General features: G+C 40.7%; 4 protein-coding genes and 1 non-coding gene across 10 annotated transcripts; all 5 read right to left on the reverse strand.

Moving 5' to 3' along the window:
• Positions 1-533: 533 nt before the first annotated feature.
• Positions 534-3,451, reverse strand: LOC111672598 (alpha-1-antitrypsin homolog). Of its 3 annotated transcripts, none has more exons than XM_023430053.2 (5): positions 3,398-3,451; positions 2,397-3,037; positions 1,906-2,176; positions 927-1,074; positions 534-743 (listed from the first exon to the last, which is right to left on the reverse strand). In XM_023430053.2, exons 2-5 carry the CDS (start codon positions 3,022-3,024, stop codon positions 552-554), a joined length of 1,239 nt encoding a protein of 412 aa, XP_023285821.1. In that variant the 5' UTR covers positions 3,025-3,037; positions 3,398-3,451; the 3' UTR covers positions 534-551. The 3 variants fall into 3 exon arrangements, with proteins under 3 accessions (XP_023285821.1, XP_087036476.1, XP_023285822.1); XM_087180350.1 differs by having other exon boundaries at positions 2,397-3,033; positions 3,398-3,445; XM_023430054.2 differs by lacking the exon at positions 3,398-3,451 and adding an exon at positions 3,247-3,368.
• A 2,031-nt stretch (positions 3,452-5,482) lies between these two features.
• On the reverse strand, positions 5,483-8,283 carry LOC111672538 (alpha-1-antitrypsin homolog). Its single transcript, XM_023429974.2, has 5 exons — positions 8,145-8,283; positions 7,206-7,865; positions 6,673-6,943; positions 6,295-6,442; positions 5,483-6,095 (listed from the first exon to the last, which is right to left on the reverse strand). The coding sequence occupies exons 2-5, from the start codon at positions 7,849-7,851 to the stop codon at positions 5,904-5,906; spliced, it is 1,257 nt and encodes a 418-aa protein (XP_023285742.1). The 5' UTR covers positions 7,852-7,865; positions 8,145-8,283; the 3' UTR covers positions 5,483-5,903.
• A 5,567-nt stretch (positions 8,284-13,850) lies between these two features.
• On the reverse strand, positions 13,851-17,631 carry LOC111672742 (alpha-1-antitrypsin-like protein CM55-MS). Its single transcript, XM_023430291.2, has 4 exons — positions 16,730-17,631; positions 16,045-16,312; positions 14,264-14,411; positions 13,851-14,127 (listed from the first exon to the last, which is right to left on the reverse strand). The coding sequence occupies exons 1-4, from the start codon at positions 17,490-17,492 to the stop codon at positions 13,939-13,941; spliced, it is 1,368 nt and encodes a 455-aa protein (XP_023286059.1). The 5' UTR covers positions 17,493-17,631; the 3' UTR covers positions 13,851-13,938.
• A 116-nt stretch (positions 17,632-17,747) lies between these two features.
• On the reverse strand, positions 17,748-27,305 carry clmnb (calmin b). 4 transcript variants are annotated; one of them, XM_023430290.2, is made up of 10 exons: positions 24,838-27,305; positions 24,272-24,332; positions 24,086-24,181; positions 23,161-23,244; positions 22,952-23,044; positions 22,627-22,853; positions 22,316-22,509; positions 21,962-22,044; positions 19,795-21,314; positions 17,748-18,756 (listed from the first exon to the last, which is right to left on the reverse strand). In XM_023430290.2, exons 2-10 carry the CDS (start codon positions 24,290-24,292, stop codon positions 18,633-18,635), a joined length of 2,442 nt encoding a protein of 813 aa, XP_023286058.1. In that variant the 5' UTR covers positions 24,293-24,332; positions 24,838-27,305; the 3' UTR covers positions 17,748-18,632. The 4 variants fall into 4 exon arrangements, with proteins under 4 accessions (XP_023286058.1, XP_087036482.1, XP_087036484.1 ...); XM_087180356.1 differs by having other exon boundaries at positions 17,748-18,759; XM_087180358.1 differs by lacking the exons at positions 24,272-24,332; positions 24,838-27,305 and having other exon boundaries at positions 17,748-18,759; positions 22,627-22,770; positions 23,161-23,206.
• Positions 26,659-26,935, reverse strand: LOC111672790 (small Cajal body-specific RNA 13). The gene has a single exon (XR_002762034.1).
• Positions 27,306-27,311: the final 6 nt, after the last annotated feature.

Below are 27,311 nucleotides of genomic sequence, written 5' to 3' on the forward strand. Positions count from 1 at the left end.
AGATATTTCCCACATAATACATGATGGAGGGATGTGACATTGTTTTATATCAGAGTCTTTTATATCAAGACATTTCTCAAAACCAGAATATGATCAGGGTGACTTTTGAACACTGGAAATAAATCATGTACTCATCCCGGCAGTAGCCCCCGTGGCACTCAAAATTTCCCTGGAATTTTCTAGTAATATTGGTATTTCAGAAATAAATCAAAGCTAAGTTTATGACCAAATATAGGTCAGGTAAGCCTGAATGAGATATGAGAAAATTATAACTCACCAAGGATGATATGTAAACTTGAATACAATTACTTAATCATACTTAAATATTTTTAAACTATTTATTGTGTATTTGAGTTCGAAAAAAAAAATTATCACAATCATTTTTTCTGTATTATCTTTTATTGAGTCTCTTTAAAGACATTTTTATGGAGTTACTTCCACCAGTGACACGAACAAGTACATTTACAAGTACTACAACACCAGTGTGATGGTTAAAAAGTCAATGATGATGACACTTATGATCATGATTCTCATTTTCTTTTTGTGTGCCTTTATGTTGCTGTGGGGTTGTTGATTTTGCCCATGAAGAGGATGTTCCCAGTGGAGTTCTCCAGGATGAAAACCAAGAAGGGCCTGTCAATTCTGACAGTCTGTGGCAGACTGAAGAACATCAACTCCGTGAAAGTGGTGGCTGCTGCCTCTGTTCCCACCTCAGTGACGCTCAGCGCTGCCTTGTGAGACGCCTGTGGAGAAAAAAGGAGGTAGTCAAAGTGTAGCTTGAAACTGTGGGGGCTAAAGGGTGAACACTGTAAACATTGTTCTGCAGTTGTTCCTGAACCACTGCTAATGCAGTGGAATAGATTTTGTTGTTCATTAGAATATAAATTCCCATAACAAACATAAGAAGAAATGTTTGCTGATTCTACCTTTGTGACTTTGAGCATGGCTGTTTCAGACACTCCAGAGAAATCAGCGCGGTCCTCATAAGCATCAGTTATGCCCATTGCTTTCAGTGTGTCATCCAGGGAGGCGTCCACAGAGATGGAAAACTTTGCCAAGCGCAGATTTACATATCTGTTAAACACAGAACATCACCAACATCAGAACAACAGAAATATGCAGTTTGATAACACCTTGTATATTCAAATTAAACTGTGAGAATCATGAACACATCATTTGTTGAAGTAAATCAAACACATCTATTCTGGTCATTGTTTTCCCAATGGCTACTTCATCCAGGTTACATTGATCCGATCACTACGTGCGTTTCCATTAACCTGCTTACTGCACAATTTCAAATTGCAAACTAAAAACCAAGTAACGGAAACATTTGAATTTTGGAGAAAAAAAAACTCTCAAATGTCGCGAAAAAATGTATATGCTCGCATGAGGTGGTTTTTCAGACCATTTGACAAAATGTTTTGCAAAAGTGAAATGGAAAGAATTTTTCCACATTTAAGTCACATGACAACTGTTATCTCCCAAAAATCCCTGATATGTAGCCGCTGCCAGATATAAGGGGTTTGCCTTCCCGTCATTACGTGCACCAGACGCCCTCGTCACCTTCATTTAAATACTTCAACTGCTATTGCAGTGGATGCAATCGTCCAAATGATTAGCAGATGCTGGAAATCCATCGCCATGTCATGGCCATGAAATCGCGACAGGAGAAAACCCAACTTTATTCACATAACATCACTCAATGGAAACACGGACCATTTGCAATTGTGTTTTGTTGAAAAAAAAAAAACAAATCATGTGCAAAACTGCAAAGGAAATCCAGCTACTGCTTACTATATGTTACCTGATCCCAACATACACCAAAACATTCTTAAGTGTACTGTTACTGTATCTATGACAACCAACCAGGTTTGAGGATTCAAAAATGGATAAGATTCCTCTTACGCCATGGAGACTGAGGCTTGCCAGTGCTTGATGGAGTCCTTGCTGATGTGTCGCTCCACCGTCATCATCTTGCCTTCATCAGGCAGGACGATCATCATGGAGGCGTTGCCCTTATAAGGCACTGTGATGACGGTGGCCTGGTTTCGATCATCCCTGTAGATCTTGTAGTCACCCGTCCTCGTCATCATGTCCACTCGAACTTTGGTGGTGTTGTCCACATGGAAGTCTTCCTCGTCCGTGAATTCCTGGTTGAAGCGTTTCGCCCACTGTGCTGCGTGAGACAGTGCAGATAGGAAGATGACATTAATGTAAATACTGTATGTCAATGCAAATTATTATTAGTATTTGTTTTAAAATGTTGCAGCATGCTCTACAATTATCATTCTTAACGTTTACATCATTGAAACTGGTTTGTTTTACATGTGGTGAGTTTGTGTCCTTCCCTGGTTGTAAAGCACACAACAAGAAATAGATGCGACCTTGCTTATTACCTTTGAAGTAGACGTAATTGATAAGCACCATGGCCATGTCAGGGTTCAGCTGCTGTACCACATCCTTTATCTTGTCCTGGGTTTTATTAGCAATGAATGTGTTGATCTCAGCTGCAGCCTCTTCGAGTCTGGTAACATTAACTTTGAAGATGTCACCGGCGTAGAAATCTTTGACATCCTTCACAAACTTCTCCAGAGGAGTGAATCCTGAGCGCACTGCCACAGCATTGCCGACATCCAGCTGCTCATCCTCATGGCTGTAGCCAAGCATGTGGAAAAGATCCTGATATGCTTCATTGACCTGAGTCTGGTTTAAGGCGCTGTAGCCCAAGGTGGAGAAGAGCTGGCTGTGGGTTTCACCACGGGCCCCTGTGGACAGCATGGACAGGGCGGTGGAGATGCCCAGCGGTGAGAAGAAGATGTTCTTCCCAGCTGCAGCCTTGGCATTCAGACTTTTGTAGAGGGCAAAGGCAAAGTCGGCGTTGGGAGAGGACAGCTTGTGGCAGCTCATCTCTCCCTGATTGCTGTGGCTATGGTGGTCATGGTGGTGATGGTGGTCATGGTGGTCTGCCCAGGTTACAGCCAGCAGCGCTGCTGCCAGAGCACAACTAGCAAATATACCACGCATCTTAACAGCCTGTCTATAGGAAAAGAAAAACCAGAAAACGTTGTTAGTGGATGTCAAGCACAGCGAGTTATAGTCATATTTCATAATAAACAACCTCATAACCAAGAGAGAAAACCAAATAAAACAAAAAAATAATAATTAAAAGAAATAACACATATAATTATATGACAGCAGGTAGTGACTCAGTACCTTTTTAAAAAGAACTGCTATTGATCATCTTACCTCTGAACATTACACTTCCAGTCTATCTATTTTGTCCCTATGTATTCAAAGCTTCACTTCTAAATGTAATTCATTCCAAATGTCTCACACAATGTACCTCTAAGTCAAATGAAACATTAAGCGTATTTCAGTGAAGAGCTATTAGTCGTACCGTTAGTGTCCTGTTTTTGCTGCAGTTCGGCAGAAACTTCACCATGTCCTACATGCAATAGAGTACAAATACAAAAGGGTCAGCTGACAGATCTATTACAAATTAACAAGGATCAGCCTCTTTTTCTGACAATCTTTACTGATGTAACACAACTAACCACACACAGCATGAGCAAAGGACTGTGGTGAGTTTGGGCATCTTTGGTGTAAAGCAAGGCTCTGTAGTGTGACTTCAAATGTGTTGAAGCCCCTGTTGATATTAACCTGAATCTTAATTCTAACCACTGACTTCAGCACGAGACTGGTTCTACATTTGTAAGAAGCACTTTAACCTGACCTTGGAGAGATCAGTGAGTTTCATTAGCAGATAGGAAAATGTGGTTTTGGACACAGCCTCTACTCTGTCTTTCGTTCCTCTGCTGTCTGCGTTAGTAGGACCGAGGGCAGAGCTGAGCTCCTCCACACACACACACACACACATACACACATACAGAGAGTGGACAACAGGGCAGAATACATTACTCTTTACTTTACGTGCCATAAAACCTTTACAAGTAAAAAGCCAATAAAAGTAACTTAGACCCATTAAACAAACTTGCGGAGAGCAGTATTTTTCAGCTTTCTCCCATCCAGCACCGCTATGAGTTAACCATAACAAGCTTGTTGGGCCACTTGCAAAGTGCTACGATGCAGCTAAAAGGAAAGCTGAATAAGTATGCATAGCTGAGAAAGCAGTCCTCACTCCCAAACCAGGCACTCCTCCCTCTACCTGCGCTTCCTGGCCAGCAGCGAATCCACATTAGCAGTAAGAGGGAGGAGGACAGAGGATGAATGAGTGAGAGTGAATGATTTTTATGTTCTTTGTCGTTATTAAATATTCACCCAGTGCTTAATGCAGTGAACATTATTACCTCCCCCAAGAGGTTATGTTTTCACATTCTTATTTGTTTTGTTTTTTGTTTGTTTGTTTGTTTGTTTGTCAGAAATGTACTAAGCAGATTTGCACCAAACTCGGTGAAGAGGTGGTTCATGCGGTCCCATTAGTTGGTTTTTTTGCCACTTTCCTAAACATTGTGATATAGGGCATTTTTCAACATTTTCACCAGTTTGTCAGGTAAAAAGACAAACATTTATGCTGTTGAGATCTACGACCTTGTACAATTTGTGCCCCTAAAAAGAAATGCTCTGGTATAAAGGTTGCCTACACACAAGCCTCCACGTGTGACCATGGCTCTTTCAAATTTTAATTGTCAAATGCTCAATCATACAAGCACAATGTGCAAAATTGAGTAGGAGGAAAGAAGGACACAGGAGGAGCAGAAGAGCACTGTCACTTCGTCTTCAACGCAGGGGCAACATGTCGGCTGTAGGTATCCTCATTGGGGATCCTGACATCCTGAGGAAAGACGCTCCCCCTGAGCCTCTCTATTCTGGCTTTCAGGCTACAGTAGTGTGTTTCTGGAACAGTGAGAAATGGCAGCACTGTTAATTTTGTCAAGTGTTAGTGACTTTTACTTTTACATAACAAACACAAAAGACATTTTTGTCTTGTTTTCATCATAAAGAAAAGGTCTATTTCTAAATGTAATTAATTCCATGTCACATATTTAGGAAATTTAAATCTATAAATCTAAGAAATTTAAAGCTATATACATAAAACATTCAGCTATATGTCAATAAAGATTAGTATCCGTTTTGCTGCAGTTTGGCTTCACCATTATAGATACAAGAGGGTCAGCTGACAGTTCATTCAAACAAGGAACAGCCTCTATTTCAGTCTGCTGGTGAGGTACGGTATTTTAGTTGTGTGTTTTCTGATGAGTTGCATTAATGGCGTGTAATCTTACGGTTACATCACACAATAATAACCATGAAACGATAGACCAGAAATAAGAGGCCTTCGTGGGAAATTTAAAGAGACGCGATTAGAATTGTCATTTCAACACATTTTAATCTGGAAAATCAACTGGTAGCTAATCTAAAAATTTTAGCATTAATAATGTATACCACACAGCCTCAGATAATTAAATCCATGAAATCAAGATTAGATTGAAAATATAATACATATAGAAATAAATACAAAATGCCAGGTGTTGACAATTCTTTATTTTTTTTCATTTAATGTTGAACCACATTGAAACAGCAACACCAAAGTAACACGTTGGCTCGGTGTGTTAGCAGATGCTTCATGCGATACGTACGAATGTTCTCTTTAAACTGGGTCATATACAACAGTCGGCTGGATACAGTATTTAATGATGTATTTAGACATTTTCACCCATAGCCAGGTTCAGGTGACAGATGGTAGTAGTAGTGTTGTGCTGTCAGACTACAAACGAATCAACAGACTAACAGACTCGCTGGCAGATCAGATCATTTATTATCACTGTGACATCTCTACAGGGGCTTTCAGATGCTGAGGTAAAAGACGAAACAGTGTTCAGAAGCTACTGAAACGTCCTGCAGTGTGAAAACAAACAAATGTAACACTCATCTCCCTAGCGTCTTTACATTGCTGCGGGGTTGTTGATCTTGCCCATGAAGAGGATGCTCTTAGTGGAATGCTCCAGGATGAAGACCAGGAAGGGCCTGTTGAGAGTCATGGTGTCGGGCATACTCATGGGCATGACTTCAAGGGTGGTGCCTGCTGCTGCCTCTGTTCCTGTTTCATCCACGCTCAGCACGGCCTGGTGGGACACCTGCAAAGGAACCAGGAGGAGGCAGTGAGTGTCCAGTTTTGTTTCGGCGCACATCGCTGAAAACCTTAGATGCTACGAGCCAGAGCAGGATCTCTGCAACATCTACTCTTGTGTGTTCTGGAAAATGTGAATATTCCATCATGAAATAGGTATATTCCTTAATCGCTATCAATTCTCTTATGAATCACGTGAATCCTACCTTTGAGACTTTGAGCTTGACCTCATCAGACATTCCAGAGAAATCAGCGTTGTCTGAAAAAGCATTTGTCATTCCTAATTCTTTAAGTGTGTCGTCCAGGGAGGCGTCAGCGGAGATCGAAAACTTTGGCAGGAACAGATCCACAGAACTGAGAAACACAGAATATCAGCAGCGTCAGAAAGATACATACCGTTGACTTATGGCTAGTTCACGCAACTTGAGCTGCACCAATTATGGACTAATTCATTAACTAGTTTATCCAGGTTATTTGCATGCTGTCTCTCTGCAACAAACAGTGAGGCGTTACCTATAAATATACAAGCAACCACACTGTAAACGTATCCACGACATGCAAACGTATTCAAATTCCTCTCTTACTTCCTGAAGAGCTTGTCATGCCAGTTTTGAATGTAGTCCTTGTTGATGTAGCCCTCCACCTCTGCCATCTTGCCCTCATCAGGCAGGACGATCATCATGGAGGTGTTGCCCTTGTAGGGCAGCATGATGACGGTTGTGTGGTTGTCAGCGTCCTGATAGAAGTCGTAGCGTCCCATCCTCCTCATCATGTCCACCTGGACTTTGGTGGTTTCGTCCACCTGGAAGTCTGCCTTGTGTGTCTGGTTACTATCGAAGGGTTTCTCCCACTGTCCTGTGTGAGACGGTGGAGGTGGAAAGATGAGAGCAAGGTACATACTGTTCATATACTCAAATCATATTGGCGGCACGTTTCCTCATATCTTTCAGACTAGTTATGTCACATATACAGTATGTCGCATGCTCTGTATTTAAATAACACAAGTAAATGTGCACAGGAACTTGTGCAGATGGAGTGTCTCTATGTGTTCATGGAAGCAGTTGGTTAATCTGCATGCATGGTCTGTTCTCTTAAAGGCTTTTTTTTTGTGTCCTACCTCTGAAGTAGACAAAGTTGATCAGCACCATGGCCATTTCAGGGTCCAAGTCCTTCACCATATCTTTAATCTTGTCCTGTGTTTTGCCGGCAATGAATCTGTTGATCTCAGCTGCAGCCTCAACGGGTTTGGTAAAGTCGACGTTGAAGCTCTCACCGGAGTAGAAAGCCTTGACATCCTTCAGGAACTTCTCCAGAGGAGTGAAGCCGGAGCGCACTGCCACAGCGTTGCCGACATCCAGCTGCTGGTCCTCCTGGCTGTGGCCAAGCATGTGGAAAAGATGCTGATATGCTTCGTTGATCTGTGCCTGGTCATGACCGCTGTAGCCCAAGGAGGAGAAGAGCTGGCTTTGGGTTTCACCACGGGCCCCTGTGGACAGCATGGACAGGGCGGTGGAGATGCCCAGCGGTGAGTAGAAGATGTTCTTCCCAGCTGCAGCCTTGGCATTCAGACTTTTGTAGAGGGCAAAGCCAAAGTCGGCGTTGGGAGAGGACAGCTTGTGGCAGCTCATCTCTCCCTCACTGCTGTGGCTATGGTGGTCATGGTGGTCATGGTGGTCATGGTGGTGATGGTGGTCATGGTGGTCTGCCCAGGTTACAGCCAGCAGCGCTGCTGCCAGAGCACAACTAGCAAATATACCACGCATCTTAACAGCCTGTCCTGGGAAAATCAAAGGACGTAAGTTAGTTTTGACCACAGTAGATCATAGTAGTGTTTTATAATGTACAACCCTATTCAACATATTTGTAATAAAATTAAACGTTGAAAGGTTAATACTTTTAAATTAAACAGGACAAATCAATGATTTTGCCTTTCAAATATTGATATATTTTGTCACCTTGTCCAAAAAGCTTCTCTTCCATACCCAACCTTTATAAATAAAGATAAGTCTAAGTTACCTAAAAACCTGAGCATATTCCAATAAAGTGCTATGCTTACCTTTAACGTCCTCTTTGCTGCAGACAGTTTGCCAGAAACTTCCCCCTTATATACAGGAGCTCCGAGAGTCAGCTGACAGTGTGGTTACAAATTAACCAGGACTTGTCCCTCATCTCTGTCCTGTACTGAGAGATATCTGGTTTGACTATGTTCAGTGATGCAACACAACGCACTCAGCACTACATGGGTGAGATAATGGGCTGTTCTAAAAACTGTTTCGCGGTGTGCTGCATCACACACCTTCATGCATACAGAGCAATGCACTGATACACCGGAAATCATTGGCCTTTCAGTATTCAGGGAAACATGAATGAACCACATTTCAATCTCATTTATTTCTCCATTACATTAAATATGCATGACTAAATGAGCAACATAAAAGTTTTTAAAAAAATCATCCTCAGGTATTATTTATTATGATTTTTACACTTAAACCCTCAATTAATCTGCTTTATTAGGATTGCGTCAGTGATATTTGATAGGATATGATTAATCAGCAACCAAGTAACCCACCAACTGTCAACAGGTTTTAGTTAAAATGTTGCTACATCCTGATTGGAGCAGAGGAGTATGTGATGTCACCTATTTCCAACTGTGAGAACAGAAATACACAAATCTGTCATGTGAAATAACCAAAACTATTCTAACTTTGGTAGAAAATAGTGTTCATATAGGATCTTATCATTTACAATATGAAGCCGATTGGGAAATGATTGATTATGTGATGTTAGGTGATGGAAGAAATGATTGATTTTGCACAATTCTTCATTTCACCTCATATCAAACCTCAAATGTTATTATGATCCAATTTACTTGTCTTGTGCAATACAAACACTCCTTTACTAACTGTATAATATAGAGCAGCCAGCTTCATACAACATATGGTGTAATGAAATATTTAGACCATTGTACATTTGTCCAGGTTCAGCTGACCATTATAATTCTGTCATGCCGCAAGGCTGCATGCGGATTAATACAAGATGATCCAATTGCACAACTCACTCCTCTGCCCAGGAGTAAAGTGCAATGCTGGCTTTAAGGTCCTTATGTGTCACTTTCTTTACAGACACAAACATTCTGCAAAGGTCAGGTTTACTTAAGCAGTTTCAACTCTGAGTCACTCGGGATGAGAAGCTAATAATGGTGCTATGATTTTACTGTGATAGAAATATGGTACATGTGATAGGGCTGTCACTTTAATCAAAATATGAACTTTTGTTTGAATGTGGGAAAAAAAGAGATACTGTAAGAGTATTGATGTGTTTGAATTAAAAAATTTGCATGGTTTGCTTTAACGACTCTTCATGTTTGGAGTTTTTAAATTACTTTGGTCAGTGTCATTTCCTGTTTTATTTTGAAGTAGCTAACCTTGTGTGTCTCTTGTTGTTTTTACTTTGTGTCTTTGTCCTGTTTCCCTCCAGTATGATTGTCTGCCCCGCCTTAATGTGTTTCACCTGTGTTAATTTGCCCTTTCCCCCCTTCTGAATTTAAATCTCTGTGCTCCCCTTTGTCCTTGTGAGCCTGTCTGCTGTCTTTACGTGGATTCCTCTGGATCTCCTATTTCTGTCGTGTTTCCTGTTTGTTCTCCAGCGTTTCACTGTGTTATTGAAATTTCAGCTTTTTTTTTTGTTCCTGGCTGGTTTATTTTGGATTTGTGTTCTTTTTATCTAAGTTTCCTTTTTGTTTTTTAATAAAACACCTTTTTCAACTTTCACTTTGGATTGTCTGCAGTTTGGGTTCAGTTCAGCTTGACTTACTGACCTGTTTGTAAACTAAGCTAATCCAATAACAAAACTCTTTATGCCTTACTATTGTATGGCATTTCTTCATGTTTTATGCCTTACTATATTTTGAAATTTTTATGTCTTACTATATTTTTGGTTTTTTTTTCACATTTTATGCCTTGCTATACTATGACGTTTTATGCCTTATTAGACAATGGAGCTTTTTGATGTTTTTCCTCTATTATGACATTTTTTCATGTTTTATGCGTTACTAGTTTTTATGCTTTACTATACTATGACATTTTTGACATTTTTATGCTTTATTATACTATGTTGTTTTTCGAGTGCAGCCATCAATGTTGTTGGAATCAATGACGTGGGTTACGTCGCCCCAGCTCTAACGTAATGGAGGGCTGTCGTTTAATGTTTAAACAGCTCATCCAAATGACTTGACACTCAAGATTGCATTTCTGTGGGTCCACAGCAATTCACTCGCAAAGTCGAGATCAGATACGCGGCTGTCAAGAAAATCAAAATACAGACAGACATACAGAGATTTTTCCCCCGATTGCTTCAAGTGTCACCTGAAGTCATCTTCATCAGTATCACTTAAGCTACTGCTACCTTTCAGATGGACGAGGTCTGATCTTGTTTTAGATAAAAGAAATAGTTTGTAAAATTACTGATTCAGCTGACAGTAATAGTTTACTTATCGTGCAAATGAGGTCAAATCTTTAAATCACAAATGAAAACAATGCTTTCATTCCAGGCTTTGTGATGGCCCTATCCATAAAGGTTCCCACTAAACCCCACCCCTCCCCTTCCCCCACTATCACACCCTCTCTCAATAGAGTCAATAGCCTTGGATAGATCTACAGTGAGTAGGCACACAGAGTTGCTTTTTTATGATAATGTCATCAACAGCAGCAGGTGCAGTGGTACGGGTCTAAAGTCTGACTGCTGTGACTGAGGGACATTATTACCCTACAGGAAGACATGTAGTTGTGAGCTGACAAGTGACTGTAGGATTTTGGACAGACAGGACAGGTTGGATATAGGTCGACAGTTATTTACGTCACAAGTGTCATCACGTTTATGCAAATCTGAGAGACACTTTTAAAATCTATGTTTATATGATTCAGTGCATTATATATCTGAATATGTGACAGACCTGAATGAAAATTTGCTATTGTGTGAAGTGAAGAGTCAGAGTGTTTCCTTTGACAGGAGTTATGGACTCATTATCAAATATGTCACATGATGTTATTATTAAGAAAAGCTTCAACCATGTTACTGTAATTAACAATGGGCCCATTTACCATAGGAGGACTGTGGAGGACTTCTCCTTTAAAGATTTCCCTAATTTCCACAATGCTGTTCCATTACCATTGCATTTTGAAAGGGCAGATAGGTAATAATCAGATTATACTTTCCTTTTAGAGATGAGGACACAGTTCCTCTGCTGTCTGAATTTCTGCCAGGCAGAGTTTGTGCCAGATGCTCTTGCAATAGACCAAAGTTTATTTCTATTACATATGGCTGGAGCTAAGTTCAGGACAAACCCAGGAGGTTGGATTTATTTTTTATTCCAAATGTTTTACAAGGGGCATAACAGTCAGCAGCAATATTAGAAAAATAATGTAGCGCTGAGTCTGGGTTTTGAATGTAACATGTTATTCCGATGTTAGACTGATATAAATCATTGGGAAATCTTGGCATTGGATAGATTTTGTTTGAGTTTTCATTCTTTTAGTGTCTCTGACTCGAATTACTGGACAATGGTCACTGATAACCAGAGGCAGAGTAATTGTGGGGTTTGTTTGTTATAATGAATCAAGAATCAATTATTATAGATTTAGCTGGACTTTTAAAGTTTGGTCTGGTTGCTTTGGATGTCAGTGGAAGTTTAATTCTAGACAAAGATCGTTTAGCTTTTGCACTTTCATGGATAACCAGTCAAGGCTAAGGGAGAATTAATGCCAATGAGATGAGCACCTAGCCAGAACAACATAATCGAATTTCAGAGGCATAGTAGTACACCACCTCCTTTACTTTTCCTACGACATATAAATAAGTTATATCCAGTAATTCATCAGGGATCTTGGCACTGAGCCAAGTTTCTGTAAGACTGAAATCTGTCTGGAGCAGTTTCACTCAGCAACATATTTACAAAGTCAGATTGTGGAAATAAATTCCTTGTATTTAGGTGTAGAAGGCAAAGCCCATGGCAGCTCTTAAAAGGGATGAATTAATTTCATTACCAACATTAAATTTGTTTGAATAAGCAGTATTATCAGGAGGATGAGGACTGAGACATATCAAATTCTCTAGTGTAACACTGTTTTGTCTGTAGCTCTGCCTGTGCTGTGAATAGTAGGAACGGTATACAGAGGTGAACAGTTATGGTTACAGTCAGTGGAGGGTGGCTGAGTCATGAGTCCATCTTCGCCAAACAGGCCCTCAATTATGCATAACTTTAAGCCTTAATAAAATTTAAACTGGTGAGTTTTACAATAATTAACCCTCCATACAGTTTTAATGAAGGAGGAAATTAGCTAGGCCAAGAGACCAAAACCAGTTTTTGTACCAGGCTGCAATCATGTTTATTTCTGCTGTAAAGTTGTGCATCTACACCCTTTAACATGGGAGTCTATGGGGATTCGACTCACTTTTGGAGCCAGTTTTAAGTGGCCATTAGAGGAACTGCAGTTTTTGGCACCACTGTATTAAACCGTTACCGCTCATATTTTAAACTTTTTCAGTCGTAACCTCAAAAAAGTATCAACATCATTCAGAGTCGTCTCCGTCCTGCATTAACTTGTTTGAAAAAAATGGAAAAAGAGTTTGACAGACAGGTTCAAACACTGCCTGATGTGTCACCGCTGTAAGTAAGTAAGTAAAGTTTATTTATATAGCACCTTTCACAGATGAAAATCACAAAGTGGTTCCCAATAAATAGTAAAAGACATAGAAACATAATGGGGAGACATAAGATCAGACAGGCATAAAATCAGACAGCCATAAAAACCCTCGTCTAACTAAAAGCCTGTTTGAATAACAGAGTCTTCAACTGCTTTTTAAAAGAATCAACAGAATTTAAGCAACATAAAGAGGGAGGCAGCGCATTCCTCAGTCTGGGTGCCACTGCTCAAAAGGATCGGTCCCCTCGGGTCTTAAAGTGTGTATGAGGAACCACTAGCAGCCTCTGACCTGATGACCTAAGACTGCGGGCAGGAGTGTGAAGTTGTATCAAGTCAGAGATGTAAGAAGGAGCTTGTCCATGCAAGGCTCTAAAAGTAAGGACCAGAATTTTAAAATGAATTCTAAAATGAACTGCACACACCGCGCACCTGGCCGATCACTACGTGAAGAGAGCATGCTTTTCAGATTGTTAGTTCTCGGAGGGAACAAGGCTCCTCAGCTCTGGGGAACCTCCACTCTTTCCTAATGGCTCCTCCCAGGAGTCAGTTGAACCTACACTGATTAATAAGCTGACATTTCTGGTACTTGTGATAGAGCTGTTGTCCTGTTAATCAAATTAGCCTCAATTCATCATCTCTCATCTTCTCCCGCGCCACAAGGCCCGAGGTGAAAATGAACTTATAGTCTGAAGCTGCTAAACTCTCCCACAGTGTGAAAATGTATCACTATTTTATGAGTTTTCTCTTTGAGTTGGCGAATAGGCCTAGATGTTTTTACAAAGCAATTTCCGGTAATTGCAGAAGAAGATAAAGAGGTGATACAGAAGGAAACGGGTTGTGAAGTGAAAAAATGACAAAAGAGAAAATGTTTTTTGTAATGGAAGAAAAGTGTTTTATGTTGTTGCAAGAAAGAGCAGAGATTCAGCCACAAGGATACATTACTGCCATTTAAATGTCTTGTCATCATTTTGTGAAAATAGAGAAATAAACTATAAATCATCCAGTAATGTTTGGAAAATTGGACATAAAATAAAACATTCTGCAAATAACAACCAAAGCTGTTGCATGATGTAAATGAATGCAGTTTAATATCAATAACAAAAGCAAAAAGAGGACAGAAAGGAGACTGTGAGAGATGTTCGCTCAAGTCTAGACATCTGTAGGATCAATAACTCTCCCCATGATCAGGACGAGCCCCGTGAGTACCTCATACATTATAAGCATGAACGGTCTGTCGAAGGTAATTCTCTGGGGGACGGAGAAGTCCAGCATGATGTCAGGTCTCGCCCCATCTACCGACTTGGACTCTTCCACCTCCAGCGTAACCACATGAGGAGCCTGAGGAGACGTGAGGGACAGAGAGAGAGATGAGGAGAAAGTGAAGTTTAGCAAGTCTCAGGGGTCTCAGCTAACTGCTTTTATGTCTGGTGGTTTCATGGGAAATAAAAACAGGATATTTTGGTTCTTTCTTAACCTTGATGAGTTGCAGCTTCTTCTTTGACGACAGTCCAGAGAAGTCGGCTGAGTCTGAGAAGACGGATGATACCCCGGAGTTCCTCAGGAGCTTTTCTAAACTGTAGGATTTCCTCAGTTGGAACTTAGGGAAACGTATTTCTGCCCTCCTGTGAAAACAACAATCAATGTGTTAACGGATTTGCTCTAAGCTGTCTTGTTACAACTCGTGGGCCCCGTATACTGTAGGCCCTCGCTCGCTGATGTATAGAGAGCAGTAATTATTGCTGACTTAGAATCTACTCAGCATCATTCATCATGCTCCTGAACACAAGAATGCGAGTGACTGCAGGGCAACAGTGAGTGGGAGTTGCTCTGTGACATGGATCAATGTAATGTACACGCAGAGATAAGCAAACACACTTCACAGAGGGCACATACTGTGCACTGCATGGACCCAATGGTGCACTGTAATTGCTAACCTATGGATTAACATGCTCATGCACACATATGCAGATTCAAGCCGCCATGCATACTTCGCCACTAAACAAATAAGCAGCCCAACAATAGATACTACCTTTGTCTAATGGGTCAGTTCAACTAAATTACAAACAACAGCAAAAAACACATTGTCTTATGTACCCTTGTAGTATCTCGCCATGCTATGCTATATATCGCTCACATTTCAGCCTCCCCGCAACACAATAGAGGTGTCCTGATTACTCTGGGTGCTCTGCAGACCTCACTCTGCACAGTTTTCATAGAGACTATTTCTAAGGTACGAAGTAGTTCCAAAAGAAACTTTGTGTCACAGTGTGTTCTGAGTATTATCCCCAGCAATGGGGTCACTAGTCAGGTTTCCATCCATGTTTCATGTAGTCATTTGATGAAGGTTACAGTCTCCTCATCGGTTCTCACAGATTTGATGTTTTCTCCTGCCTCTATTTCTCATCTCTCCAGTGGAGGAGAAGCTTCAGTGTACTTTCAACTCGCAGGCTTCATGTGCATCATGATTTATTCACCAAGTCTGTTTCCACTGCACACTGTTATGTCTTGTTTTTATCGATACACCAACTTCTCCTCCTCAATCAAGCTTAAAAACTTTCTTGCAACATTTCAGCATTGTTTTGTGTTCGACTTTTTTTATGCAGAAATTCAAAACATGCATAAAAAGCACCGCATGCAAACCCTGATGGCATAATTAAACTTCTGGCCCAACATATACCTGCATGAGTCTGGCCCATATACTTCCACATCTGGGCGGATTCCAGCTGTTATCCTCCAGTATTGGCTGACAGCCAGAAGATTTATTGTGTTGGTCCAGATGTGGAAGTATCATCTGACAATCATGCTGTAAATGAGCCAGACAGGCTGCGGATCCGGGCTTGTGTTGGGCCGGAACAAAAACAGGCATGTGGCCCAGGTATGGACAGGACTTATTTTGCTATCTGGAAATGTAACTATTGTTTCTAGAAGTAAGCAATAGTGTGGAAAATTTAAAATGTTAAAAATTTTCAATGCTGCATCACGAATGAAATCACCAGATTATTGGAATAAGTGATATTTGGCCTTATCTTGAAGCCTTTTTTTCTGTATTCACTTCAGTAAGAGCTTGATGGGAAGGGTTAGGTGTAGGGTTAGGGTTGGGTTAGGGTTGGGTTAGGGCTATCTCTCCTTCACTCATCCTGAAGCTGCTGACACAAGAGGGAAATGCAGGTAGTCAGAAAAATGAGTGAGCTGGTACAGTAGCTTGACACGGTTTCCACCTCATCCCTGTTCCAACCATTCGGACTCCCCACCTACCCAGGCTTCAGGTTTCTGAGCCAAAAGCTCATGCGGCTGTCAGACAGGCAGTCCTCGAGGGGTTGCAGCTCGGCTTTAGGAAGAAGGAGCAGTGAAGCCAGACGTTTTGAATGGGCCAGCCGCACTACTGTGGCTGAGCAGTTGGTGTCGTACAGCATCATCACCTCGGACGAGTCGTCCCTGAACATCATGGCGACTTCCACGCTGGTTGTGGCATTCAGCTGGAAGCTTCGTGGGACTGTGTGGCGCTGATTGAATGGCTGACGACCTGATTTATGTGTCATTAATAAAGGGAAAAAGGTTAAGGATGAAATAGGAGAATAAATTGGCATAGACAGATGTTGCACACCTATAAAAAGCACCTGCTGTGTAAATCTATTACCACCCACAGTCAAAATTGAGCATCTTCTCTCCAAAAAAGACAATGACTGATGAAAAAGCAGGTGCTCAATAGCCTAGATAGAATAAACACATATTGCAAGTGCAAGTAACTAACTATACTTTTCCTAATGTAGCTGAAATTCATTTTCAATTAACCTTGTTTTTAAAGATGTTTGTTTCTCATCTCAAAAAGAAATGAAGCGATACATCTGTCTGAAGTTCAATCCCTTAATGCAATTTCCCTTGTGTTGGGAACAAAACTATGCACGAACAAAGCAACAACTTTCAAACAACAAGAAGCTACCTTTGAAATACACATAATTGTTGAGTATGAGTTTGTCAGAGGCCTGCAAGTCTTTCTTCAGCGTCTCAAAGCTGACGTTGAAGGCGGAGGCTCCTGGGTGCCTGGACAAAAAACTATCATAGTCTATTGAAGGTTTTCCATCAACATGTAGGCTGCTCCACACTCTTAACTGACCCCCAGCACAGACTCCATCTTCACTTCCAGTCCCACCCACTGCCCCATCATCTCCCTCAGTTCTGTTTCCAGCATTCGCTCTTTCAAGTTCCACCCCTGCCGTGGCCCCAATCCCACCTCCACTCCTTCCCTCTTGTAGAGTGAGGCTACGCTGCAGATCTGTGAGAGAAGATATGGTGGCTTCAACGCTCTGCTCTGTGGAGTTGGCTGCCAGCCCCAGAGTCTTCAGGGCCTGGCTCCGACTTTCAGACCCAGAGACTTGGGACAGCAGGCCCAGAGCTGACGCCAGGCCCCAGGGCGAGAATAAGATGTTGTGCTGTTGCTGCTGTTGGACATCAGGCTCAGCAGTGGTTCTGGTGGCCAGGTCACGGTAAAGGTCAAAGGCCAAGGCTGTGTTTAGGGCTGATGTGTTGAGCTGCTGCTGCTGCTGCTGCTGCTGCTGCTGCTTGACCTCTTGGTCCTTTCGCAGAAAGAGTTTCTCAGGCTTTGGTGCAACCGACCCATCTGCTATGAAACCTGTTAGCAATGCTAGCAATGCTAGCACTGTAAAACTATACACAACAGACATCATCGCCTCTTGTCTCGCCATCCTAGTTCAGCCTGATTAACAGACGCCGCAGGTTGATCACACACAAGACCAGCCAAATTCCAGCTTTGGGGAAGTGTTGTTCTCATGGCTCGGTGCGGGGGTGGTGGTAGTGTTGAAAGTATATCGATCTATGGAGCTGAGCTTTTGACCTATGGGTTGAGCTCCAAGCAAACAATGGCAGCATGTTTTTCAGATTCTTAGAATTTTACCAGCAGTGGATGTGTGTTTGTGGCAGACAGTTAAGGACAGTGCAGACTCATTCCCCCCTTTAATACACACTCTGGTCAACATGGATTTTGAACACTTATGCAACTGATGCACACTTAAATTTGGCTCTAGTTTCGCTGTGCACACAGTGGTACTCCAACAAAGGCATTATACATGTGCCTAATATGTCTACAGTCCCTATAAATACAGTATTTACATGCCTGATTCTATCTTGTGGAAAGCACTGGGAGATATATGACATAAAACCAGTATTTTCTTTATTATTTATATCTTATAGTCATAAAAATATAATGAGAAAAGCCTGAATTGTTGATCAACTTTAACTCATTCAGTATCTGAGATGAAGACAATGAAACAGTATATGTTCTAAGCCACAAGTGACACAGTGAGTGAGTCTATGAAATGTCAAAGCGCTCATTAAATATTTTTAGCTTAATCTCGCCACGTCAATACAGCCTCTAATTAAACAGCAGGTCATATGGATTCCTCAGCAGTCGACGGAACGCTGTATAGACAGTCAATGTGAGACAGTCGCTGCTGTGATGCTGCAATGCCACCATGTGGATTATCTCTGTTATTAAAATACATCATGTAAAGAAAGCATTTTGGTTATGCCTTCGACAAAAGCACCTCACAAACCATGGTTAATAATGTGTGTAGTTTAAGACCGAGCAGCTGAAAATCTGTGTAACAATAGAGATCGGTATTATGTATTTATCTGAAAATACAGTCCAAGTGATAAATTATAGCTGCTGGAAGCAAGAAGCAAACATAATCATTAAATGTTGCCTTGAGGGAAATTTAGTGACACAGATAAAGAGTCAACCCACCCCTAAGTGTCCCTGTTTGGCTCATTAGTGGAAACTGGGCTAATAAGCATATCTTAATAAGAAGGGTTTACTGCAGGGGGGCTCAGAGGTTCATTTGAGGTAGGATGAGGCAGCAGTAGAACAGGATCCAAAGGGCCAACAGCATTTCCAGCTCTAATGGGGTTATGTCACAAGAGGCTGCTAAAGACTGAATGAATCCTTCCTCACTGCTGGAAAGCAGATAAAACACAGAGTTAGATTCAAACTAAAAACAGGCACTAACTTCTTATGAAGAAATAGATGTTATATTAGAGCAGTAAAACAAAACACTGACAAAAATGTAATTATCTGTATAGTTTGTGAGAATGAACTGACCGTGTGCCAAACAGCAACTGTTCCATTATAGTTTTTTAGCTTTTGCAAAACCAAAATCACATCAGCACAAATGTCAGAAATGTATTAAACAAAAGCTGCAAATGTTCACATGCCCAGCCTATTAGCATACAATGGTAACTTAGCATTATTTTCAAGGACAAGAGGCATTTCATCAGCTAGTTATATTCATTATTTTGTGCGGATACACGAGAAATGAGTTGTTCAGGACTGGAGCTCTCCACCCAGTGGGAACCAAGATGCTAATGTATCCATCTGTCCTGCTCTTTATCTGGTTTGGGGACATTTACACTCCAGCACTTCCTGCCAAATGTGCATTAAATAGCTCTACATTTGCCCGTATCAATCAGTTAATGCTTATCCTCAAATCTTTTGATAGTGAAGCGCTCTCTTTGGATTTCCATGTCTTTTACACTGGTGACTTTTAGCTGGGACTTTACCCTTTTAGCTTACCATAGTCTTTTAGCATTGTATTATATATATGTAGCTACCAAGTAAACCTAACAAACACTGTTACGGGGGTTGCCTTTTTAGAACGAATCATCGTAAACATTGAAAAGTCGGCTGGTTTCAACCAACATAGTTTTACTGTTAGAATTAGCTTATTCTAGCTGCCTACTGCTAAACTGTCACTATTTCAGCTGACAAAATCCTCACTTATCTGCCATAATGAGGAGCTGCTTATGTCAACTTCTGTGTGTCAAAGACCCACTGGTCCAAATAGTTTGTGTATGTGCCACCATTACCACTGTGAACTGCATTATGAGCCATAGTAGACTGGAAAGGTTGATAGGCATATCAGCTAATGGGACCAGTGCTTCAGGAACGGCCAATTGTATTTGTACTCATGAATCACAAATGCCATAGCCCACCTGAATGACTGAGAGGTTGCACTGCAGGCAGAAGTCCAACTGTCTTCGCCGGCACGAATGTTAACAACTCCATCAGTGTCATTTTTTGGGGTAGTTTCACCCAGATGGTCTATTGTTGTTACCTTCTTGGCAGTTAGTTTACGTTTCTTAATCTTCAGTCCCTCGTCTTTCTCATCCACTGCCACAAAATCCTTTGAATTTGCGACTGCACCTGTGTATTCCTCCGTGTCTTCATCTTTGCAGTTCTTTGTTAAATCTTCCATTCTGGGGACAGTGTGTTTCCTGTCATTTTCTTCTTCTGAGTGACCTCTAGCTGCACCAACACCTTTGACTTCATCGATGAATATTTTTTCATTTACTCCTACCCCTGAACCTTCTTCCCTCTTGATATTACCCTCTTCCCCTACTCTCTTCCCTAACTGTCTATCCTGCCCTTCCTCAAATGCTGTCAAATTTTCCTCTTCCTCTTTGTCAATTACTCTCTCCTCACTCACTTGTATACATCTTACAGAAAGCCCTCTGTCAGTGTCTTTCTCAACGTCTTTGTGCCAACTAGGCATTTCAAAAATCTTTGCGTTCTCTGCTTCATCTACCAGAGCCTCTGTTTTATCATATCCATGTGTCACCAATCTAACATTTTCTACCTCCTCTGTCTCACTCTCTTCCTCGCCATAATCATTCATCTGGTTTCTAACTCTCTCCTCCTCCTCCTCCTCTTTTCTACTGCTTTCATCCTCTGGTTCTGTGTCAAACACAGGTCTATTGTGTGTCATATCTCTGAAACTACTTTCATTTTGGTCCAAATCAAACTTCCTGTGAACCACTGACTGAGACCCGACTTCAGATTCTAGATCAAAATCTGCATTTTGCACAACGGAGCCTTCCTGAAGTTTACATCCACCACTTCCATTTAATATCTCACACATTTCAGGATTCTTTGACTCTTCATTCATTTCTTCAGCTGTTTCTTCTTTGACGCTGAGTACTTGTCTTTTCAGCTGATTATATGGTTGAAAAACCTCTTTGTTCAGATCCAGGATGTAGCTGTAGGCATCCTCCTCATCTGAGTCCAGCGCTGACAAGCTGTAGATTCCCTCCTCTGAGCTCAAAGAAAAGTGATTCTCATCCACTCTTGTCTTGTTGTAGGCTTGATCCGAGCCTTTCTCCAGCCACGATCGGATCTCCTGGCTGACTACGCCTGCATCCAGCGGACTAGGTGGCTGCAAAATGCTCCTACTCCTGCCTCTCTTTTTGTTGAATTGTGAGATGGCAGCACTGATGTCACTTTCGCTGGAGGAATCGCCAGATGTAACTGTTCCATTTGTGTAAAGCGAGGCAGTACGTGTGCCCCCTGAGGATCTTCTGGACCACCGTTTCCACAGTAGCTCCTCGCTGCTCTTCTCTAAGCCTCTGAGTAAAGCTTGAGCTTCTGTGTCGTCAGTGAGGATCTCTCCAAAGCCGACTGACTCAAGGGATCCAAAATTTGGGATCTCAGGAACTTCAATATTTGTTGTATGATCCTGTAATAAAGCGTATATTTAATGGTAGTTACATTATACCACTGAAAATAATGAGATAAGTATCTTTGGTTCATGGTGTTTGTGAAAGTATGTCTTTGCTGTTAAACGGATAGTTTGACATTTTGGGAAATTTGCTCAGTTGCTTTCATTCTTAGAGTTTGATAATGAGACTGTAACCACTCTCATGTTTTAGTTCAATAAGAAGCTACTAATGATTTTACTGATTAAAAGGTTTGAAATACAATAAAAACTGAACATTATAACCTTCATGAAGGGAGGATTTATTACAGGACTATTGGATAAGACTTTTTCTCCTCACATTATAAGTTACATACAATAAGAAATAAACCAAAATACTCCAAAATCTTTGATAACAGGACATTCCCATGAACACTGATATTGTGTTCCTTACCTTTACATTTGATGGACTGATCTGGGATGTTTGGATTTAACTTATATGACTTATACTTATATTTAGCTAAGCTAACTGGCTTCTGGCTGTTGCTTCATATGTAACAGACTCAGATATGACAGTGACATCAATCTTCTCATTAAACTCTCATCTTCTCATCAAAGAGAGCAAATACGTGTATTTACTAAACCAATTCAATGCAAAACATTTTTTAAATGTGTAAAGCCATACCAACCTCATCCATGCCTGAACAATGCCCCAGGAACAGAGAAACATAGGTAATGATGGACTGCTCATCTGGTGAAGTGTGTGCCACATCTGTGGGTAGAAGGATAAACTGTTCATAAATCAGCAGGGTGGACTGTTACTAGGGAGACCTTCCTGTAGTTGAAGGACCGGTTCATCTCATTTTTAGTGAGGCCAGCTTGGTCTGCAGTGGGACAAATGTTTCTGATAATTCCTAGGGTCCTTTGATAGGTGTCACTATTCAGTTTCTAGCACCTACTTAGTGTGAGTGCACTTGGTAGGTGAAAGTCATTCAGATGTCTGTCTTTGTGGATGAAAACAGATCAATGTGAGGCGCTTTTACCTTCAGGCTCCAGTAGAGGTGTTATATCCAAACTGTGATGGGCTATCATGAAGGCCTGCTGAATGTTTTCTCTTGGCTCTCTGGACAAGCTCTCTCTCAAGTCAACCAAGTCTGGGTTTACATACTTAATCACAGCTAAGAATGCCAGGCCACTTCTCCAGCTCTTCCCAAAGTCATACACCTCCACCCCAAACCTGCATATTTAAAATTGCATAATAGCAAAAAATGAATCTCTAATCATTGTCAGCTCAGACATTTTTTGTGTTTGACCAAAATGACTTTGTAAGCGATTGGATCTTTTTCAAACTTACTTTGATGTGCATCTTTGGACCCACTGCAGGAGAGTCTTGATTGCTTTCCCATGGTACTTTGGCTTCCTGGCAGCCTTTCTGCCTTTGCTTGGCAGGGTGTTGCAGGAGTAGCAGCCAATGTCGTTTGGTGGGGGTGAGAGGTCACTGAAGGAGGAGTAACTGCTCATTGATAAAGAAGATAGGCTAGAAGACAAATGCCTCTGAAGACTTCTTGCCACCTCCTTTACCTGTTTTACAGCAAAAGAGCTGAGTGTATGTGAGGTCAACAACAAAGACAAACACCTGGTCAAGATGTGAGATAATGGATGATAAGAAAACAACCTACCTGGAAGTGCAGGATGATGTTCCAGACAAGGTTAAGAACAACAGAAGGGATACCATCAGCAATACCAGAGGCATCGATGCCAAGCAGCTTCACCTGAGAGACAACAGGAAGAAGATGTCATTCGAAATCTAGCTTTTACGGATTTGAAAGTCAATGGAATATATATGAAACCAATATCACTGTATCAGCTGTTAAGGAAACACACTCACATGTCTATCATCAAGGAAAGCCAGGGCCTTGGAAATGTTGTTCAGTCTGAAAATGTGTTGAGAAGATGACCTAAACCTGTAAAGCTAACATAAGAAATGACATATATATATATATATATATATATATAGCTCCTATCAGCAGCCAGTTAGCTTAGCCTAGTTAGCTTAGCCTCGCATAAAGACAGGAAACACGGGGAAACAGCTAGCTTGGCTCTGTCCAAAGAAAGATATTTATTTTTTGTTACCTATTTCTTGGTCACAGTCAATTCACGGAGTCTCTGAAGTTTGCTTGCTAACCTCACAGCAACAACAGGACTCCAGGAAATCACTGATGCAACAAAAAATAGTCTGGCAAATGTTTTTACTCTTCAGTTTCTGAACAAACTAAACAAACAACAAGATATACTGTGTTAACTGAACTTTACATGTACTAGTAGGCTCCTTTTGGACAGAGCCATGCTAGCTCTTCCCCCCTGTTTTCTACTCTTTATGTTCAGCTAAGCTAAGCTAATTGGTTTCTAGTTGTAGCTTTGTATTTAGCCTACTTCACAGCTATGAGATTTGCATCAATCTCTCAGTGGACCCCTGGAGGACTAGTGACCACTGTGTGGACGCTAATGGGGATCCAAAGAAAGAAAGAAAGAAAAGAAATAAAATCTCAGCAGGAAAATAGATAAGCATATCTTTCAAAATGCCAAACTATTTCTTTAAGTTTCAGCATTTATGGGAAAGGTTCTTGTCTACTTAGCAGTGTCAGATTATTTTGAATTACTTTAATGGATCATACAGGCTGGCGAATATAGTGCAAAGCTAATAAACTGAACTGAAATTGGCCAGAAGAAGTTAAATAAAATGATAAAAGCGTGATATATTTTCTTCTTCTAGGTTAAATTTTTTTTTTTTCACTGTAAAGCTTGATTCTTACTAGTTTGCACCCAGACAGCTCCTCCAGCAAGGCCATGAGTATTCTGCCATCCTGAATGTCTGTGAACAGATCGTGCACTTCAACTGGAGGATCACACTGAAGATAAGAAAACATGACCCTTACTGGTGATTACAGGAAAGAAGACAGTGAAATGTTGGTATAATACTGTTTTGATTTGTGCCTTACTCTCTGCAGAAACAAATTCATCCACCTGGTGAAGGTTCTCTCTGCACGGCTTTCCTCTCATCTGGGGAAGAGAAAAACAGGGACTTGGCACAACAAATGCTGCAGTTTTCCAAGTTAACGGTGTTGCAACAGTGCTTTCACAAGCCTGATTAAATGTAGTGCACAGGAGGGTTTGTGGTTAATAAAATAAGCAGGAAGAGTCTGACAGAATATTGGAAAACGACATGTATTTTTTACAATATGAAGGTATTTGAGATAAGAAAACTTGTCTTTCAATGTTCCTTTTATTATAAATTTTACACTAGGGAGAATTTTAGAGACAAGTAAAAACATTGCATGTGATTGGGTAATCAGATTCCACAATGCCAAAAACACCTCCCTGGAAAATCACTATAAGGAAGGAAGTTAAGGAAGGAAAAAAGAAATAAATGTTGTCTTACAAAGTATTCTCTTATCAAAAGTACAATAAAGTTTTTCTTGTATACACAGTGATTTAACTAATGTTATTATAACACAGTGGGTCCGTATTAAGCACCGGCTTAAGACAGTATTTCTTGTCACTGTACCTTGAGGCTGCTGCAAATGTTGATCGCTGATCTCTCCAAATGATTTCTCTTGTGAATCGCAGTTGGCCCTCTCCTGCATACTCATTTAGCAAATGTCAGGTACTTGTAGCAATAAGAGCTGTTCTGAGGTCTTCTTACAGAATAAGGATGAAGAAAATGCGAAGTGAGGAAGTGTGTCTTGCCTGAACACGCTGAAACCTACCTCTGAGGTGTTGATCAACTCTACCTCCACTCCCCCCCCCCCGAGACAACTCAGCGTGAATCTTATTGGCAGGCTGCAGTTCATAAAACTATGTCCATGGAGGCAGCTGCTCAGTGTGCTGGGACCTTTGAGTATTAAAATGAAGGAATCCGCTGGGATCACTGGGTTTCAGGTTGTATGGTTTTCCTGCAGAGGCCTGTGATAAATCTTTCTGGCAGCTATAGTGATTTACTGACATGAATACCTGAATTTCTCCTGAGCATGTTCAAGACAGACTGAAGGAATGAGCAGAGGTAGCCAAGGTTTTGACTGGAGTTGTTCTAGAATATTTAAAAAAAAAAAAGACTTTTATTACAGTTTATCGGGCAAATAAAAGATTTTTAAATCTGGTTTATGAATGAATGCCATTCCTGATATACTCTTTTTAGACTTACTGCACATTAGTAATAATATAGGAAAAGTAACAATATGCATTTTAAAAGTTCAATATGTCATGCCCAATGAAAAATGTGTATTATGATCCTTTTACAGTGCTGAAATGTAACTAAGTGCATTTACTCAAGTACATTATTTAAGTAAAATTTTGACGTACTTTCCACTTTCTTTGACTTTATACTTTTCACTCCATTACATTTGTTTGACAGCGCAAATTAGTTACTGTGCAAATAAAGATTATACATGCAAAACATGAGGTGAACTGCTAAAATATGAGCCATTATTATAGATTAAACTGCCCGACAGCATAGAAAGTAGGCTACCGTACATAAAAATGTGTTCCACCTCCACCAGCTACAAGAAGAAACCTTTTAAATCAGCTTGTATCAACTGTAACCAACCTAATTGTAGTCACTCTTCATTTTAGAAATTTATGACATCTAATAGAGACTAAAGTCTAATAGACTTTATGAAATAGTAAAACACGGAGTAAAAGTTTTTAATTATTGAAAGAATATCTACAGGAACCTAACCCCTCATTTTGGACCTTAATGTGATTCACTGAAATTTGTGTAAAACAAGTTGTGAAATGCTTTTCACACACTGACCCACATTTTATTATAATTCTGTGCTGTTCCCAATTCAGCCTCACCAGGGAACTTTGATGCATCTTTAATGTGAGAAATCTTCTAACAGAGAACATAATCACATTCAAGAAATCAGCAGTACATATTTCACGTCTCATTTATTAATCATTGCTGTCATCAAATTAAACAGATCAGAAATGTGACGATCCACATTCAAGAAAACGGTTACATGAAGTCAGCACTCCTTTACTTTAATCTGCAGTAGCAGCAGATGAATAAGGCTGAAAAATATGTTCTTAGCTGGTCTGCAATAGTTTTAATTGTATAACTTTTGAGAAGACCTTTTAACCTAGAGAAAGAAAGATAGATAATTGACTGGGAAGGGACAGATGCCTTGTGTGTAACCTGTTATTTCAACCTTCACCCATTGATTGCCTTAATCTATCACCTGAGTGTTTGAGTTGAAAAGAGGACTGGACTGATGTATTTAGTCACCAGGACTAAAGAGGAATTTCTAAGCCTAGCATGAGCAATGACGACAGTGACGTAAAAACAAAAGCAGTACTGAGTGGAGGGGAATAACAAACTCAGAGATAAGACTGTGACAGCTGAAAGTGTCTGACAGGAAGAGCTTCCCCTGCTTCAAACAATATCTGGCTGCCAGGTTTTACTCTACCTGCTTCAAGAAAGGTGATGGCTACAGAGCAAGACCATCACCACCGTGGAAAGCAGGGGTCTGTCCAAGGAAGATCGCACGTGAAGCTCCTGAGCCTCCAGAAGTCACGCCTTTTCATTCTTTGAGTTGATTTCTGCAACCTTGTTGTACCCACAGGCAACAGTCCCTGCGAGGGGCGACGTCACAAGGCCGCAAAGACCAATAACATCAAACATACAGATAGCTGTGATGCACACTCACCTTATACTCACTTACATTTCTAGTATTATTGCATCACACTACATCCCAGTGTAAAAAGATTACATAACACCTAGATATTATGAACACTCATTTTTATTAAAACATTAACAGTATTACTTGAAAATATAGAGGATTCCAAACTTTCCAACAATCCTAATTTCGCAAATTAAAGAAAACCCCAAGTATGACTGACAGTTGAAACATGAGATCTACAAACAGTGATTATAAAAACCATAATAAAGACTTAGAAGTGCCCCGACATGTCTTCTTTCACACTGGGACACTGATGACCATTGCTTGCTTAAAATCATACACTGGGGGGGGGGGGGGGGGG

The sequence above is a fragment of the Seriola lalandi genome, unplaced genomic scaffold (genome assembly GCF_002814215.2).
Source record: "Seriola lalandi dorsalis isolate HSWRI2012SDOR001 ecotype SW California unplaced genomic scaffold, Sedor1 jcf7180002054901, whole genome shotgun sequence".
NCBI classification, from domain to species: Eukaryota; Metazoa; Chordata; class Actinopteri; order Carangiformes; family Carangidae; genus Seriola; species Seriola lalandi.

Coding starts and splice junctions, on each gene's coding strand:
- LOC111672598 (XM_087180350.1), bottom strand. CDS start 3,442: ATGGTGAAGTTTCTGCCGAACTGCAGCAAAAACAGGACACTAACG. Junction 2,177..2,396: donor CAATTACGTCTACTTCAAAG/GTAATAAGCAAG, acceptor TGTCTCACGCAG/CACAGTGGGCGAAACGCTTC. Junction 744..926: donor CCATGCTCAAAGTCACAAAG/GTAGAATCAGCA, acceptor TTTTCTCCACAG/GCGTCTCACAAGGCAGCGCT.
- clmnb (XM_087180356.1), bottom strand. CDS start 24,292: ATGAATTTGTTTCTGCAGAGA. Junction 22,045..22,315: donor ACCTCTACTGGAGCCTGAAG/GTAAAAGCGCCT, acceptor TTCTACCCACAG/ATGTGGCACACACTTCACCA. Junction 21,315..21,961: donor ATTGTTCAGGCATGGATGAG/GTTGGTATGGCT, acceptor GCTTTATTACAG/GATCATACAACAAATATTGA.
- LOC111672538 (XM_023429974.2), bottom strand. CDS start 7,851: ATGCGTGGTATATTTGCTAGTTGTGCTCTGGCAGCAGCGCTGCTGGCT. Junction 6,944..7,205: donor CAACTTTGTCTACTTCAGAG/GTAGGACACAAA, acceptor CGTCTCACACAG/GACAGTGGGAGAAACCCTTC. Junction 6,096..6,294: donor TCAAGCTCAAAGTCTCAAAG/GTAGGATTCACG, acceptor GTTCCTTTGCAG/GTGTCCCACCAGGCCGTGCT.
- LOC111672742 (XM_023430291.2), bottom strand. CDS start 17,492: ATGGCGAGACAAGAGGCGATGATGTCTGTTGTGTATAGTTTTACAGTG. Junction 16,313..16,729: donor CAATTATGTGTATTTCAAAG/GTAGCTTCTTGT, acceptor CACATAAATCAG/GTCGTCAGCCATTCAATCAG. Junction 14,128..14,263: donor AGAAGCTGCAACTCATCAAG/GTTAAGAAAGAA, acceptor ACGTCTCCTCAG/GCTCCTCATGTGGTTACGCT.